At 46.2% G+C, this 2,433-nt stretch overlaps 1 protein-coding gene across 1 annotated transcript in view; it reads right to left on the reverse strand.

Annotated features, from left to right (window-relative positions):
• Positions 1–1,065: 1,065 nt before the first annotated feature.
• The window catches only part of LOC104461559 (beta-adrenergic receptor kinase 2), a gene marked incomplete at its 5' end in the record, with an annotated part of 43,162 nt that continues 41,794 nt past the window's right edge, over positions 1,066–2,433 (reverse strand). Inside the window, 2 exons of the mRNA XM_010073191.1 lie at positions 1,066–1,455; positions 1,866–1,979. Coding sequence (XP_010071493.1) covers positions 1,294–1,455; positions 1,866–1,979 — 276 coding nt within the window. The remainder of the gene's footprint in view (positions 1,456–1,865; positions 1,980–2,433) is intronic.

Genomic DNA, 2,433 nt, shown 5'->3' on the forward strand with positions numbered 1-2,433 from the left:
GTCTGACAGCTAGGAGATTACAGCGTTACTTTAGCAAGAGTTCCCACATGACACCACTGATGTCTCAAGGAGAATTAATATAAATCTGGCATTCGATCAGCTCGTTTTGTCAGTTCCATCCTCAGCATTCTCAGACTGTTTTCAGCATGGACAGTTTGAACTCCCTAGAAAAGAAAATGAAAAATCCTTTTGCAAGCCGAGCCATGTGATGTGCGCACGAACCTCCTGAGCTGAGCTAGAGCGACAGTCCGGGATAGCTACGCTACGGGCACACGCTTGCTCAATGCTTTGTGTACAGCAGAGAAGGATCCACAAGTCCCATAACCGAAGAGTGATCCAGAATACGTACCGAGGTCCCCAGACATTTCAACCCAGTACATGCACTAGAATGCATTGGATTTGAATAATTTCTTTTTAATTTTTAAAAAGTGCAGTTGACCTGAAATGGAAAAGAACTGTCTTTATGGTCACTGTAAACTTGTCAAAAGGAATCTGCTCTTTAAAAACTGTGCTAAAATAGTCAATTTATACAACAGAGCACTAGATGAAGCTACCATAAATTCCTCTTCACCAATTATTACTCTATTGTGTCAGTTATAGTACTGCATATACGTAGAAGAAGCAAAACGGTGGTAGCTACTATTAGTGAGTACAACAAACCAAGGGAGTAACTTGAGTTCAACGTTTCCATGAAGTAGCAACAACATTTAAACCACAGGACAGTTAGAATTCAGTACTTTGAAGTGCATAAGAGTCACACTGTTGATCATCAGCAGTATGGAGAAGGGGCATCGTCAGGTCAGCAGTAATGGTCGGAGAGAACACGGCAACACGACAGCAAAGGTTATCCAACACGGCAAGCCTGCCGCTCCTCCACAGCCCGGGGCTCTGTCGGTATCGCACGCACGCGGGGAACCCTCGCCAGCAGGAACCGGTTCAGTCTCCAGGCTCGGTACGCACCAAACGAGGGTATTGCAGAGGAAACAGCATCCTCCTGCCATCAGTAGTTCTGGAGTAACGGAGCAGGGTCCGGACAGCGCCGGGCGCGGGAGCAGCCTCTGCACTGGGGGATTCCTGCCGCCGCGGGGAGCATCAATTCGCTTGCCGTGGTTCCAGTCTTCACCACCTCCAGAGACAGAGTTCTGACGTTATCCCACGCTGTAAACATCGAATTCCTCCTCTCGTAAGCACATCCCGCCTCCAGGATTGCACAAAGTAATTCGTAAGGATGCTGTGAAACGCGACACGGTCACCAAGCAGCGTTCCCGAGGTGAGCGGTGTTTGCTGTCCGTCCTACAGACCGTTGCTGTTCCTGTGGCTGAGCGGTGGTTTCGAAAGCTCCACGACCGTTGAGCGAGATTTATTGAGGAACTTCGGAGCCCGACGCAGCAACCTCTGTGCCTCGGTAAAAGCTTCCGTCAGCTCTTTTTTCCACTGAACAAATTCTGGGTCACTCTGAAAGAGATACAGATGGAGTTTGCCACTTCATAGTATAGCGTCTTCTCTCTTTGACAGCACCTTTAAGCAACTCATTTTCGTTCTCCAAAGGAATGAGCACCTTTGTGCAAGGAAAAGGCGCAGCCCTCGCTCCTCCGTCACCCCGCCAGCGCCGGGCAGGGCAGCAGCGACCGCGGCCGGACAGATGTGATGGGACTCGTGTACCTCTTCCCTCGCCAACACATCACCTCCCACCAACTAACTGCAGTGAGACACGTGCCAGCACGGCCTCCAAAGCCCAGGCAGGCTGGGTTGTTCTGAAGTTTTTAGCTGTTTATTAAACTGAACTCATTTTGGAAAAACTCTTCAATCGCTTTATCGTATGCAAAGCAATGTGATTAACAGTTATTGGAAAACAAGCGTCTCACCTCGCACTGTAGGACAAACTGTTTCCCTCCTTTAATTCTCAGTAAGATGCATTTCTTATCTTTAATTTGTGTTTCTTCCACAGATACTATTTGTTCCATTGTCAGTAGGTTTTGCTGTAGCGTTCGCAAAAATAAAGCAGAGAGATGATTCAAAAAAACCTCTTACCCATTTTTTCTGGACTACCCACATGAATCGAGTTATGAGCATTGACAGTCATCACACAAACATTTCTTTATTTCTGAAGACTGGGTCATGAACTAAAGATAGATTATAAGGTAAGAGAGATATTTAGCACGGGGCTTGGTTGCTTCAACAGAGACAACAAAATACAAGTGAAGAAAGCCAGCAATGACAGCATGAAATAAGAATCTACCAAGAGGTGTGTCTACAAACAAAATATTCGCTATTTTCCCTCGAGAGAGAGTTGCATTTAATTTTATACTTTTCCAAGTATTACTGCTGTTATAAAAAAAAAGGCAATCTGACCATTTCCAGGAGCTGACGGGGGATATTTAAGCACTAGATACCTACAAAGAAGCAAACACACACAACAGTTTGCAGAAAGCT

Source organism: Pterocles gutturalis, unplaced genomic scaffold, assembly GCF_000699245.1.
Source record: "Pterocles gutturalis isolate BGI_N339 unplaced genomic scaffold, ASM69924v1 scaffold6457, whole genome shotgun sequence".
Taxonomy (NCBI): Eukaryota; Metazoa; Chordata; class Aves; order Pterocliformes; family Pteroclidae; genus Pterocles; species Pterocles gutturalis.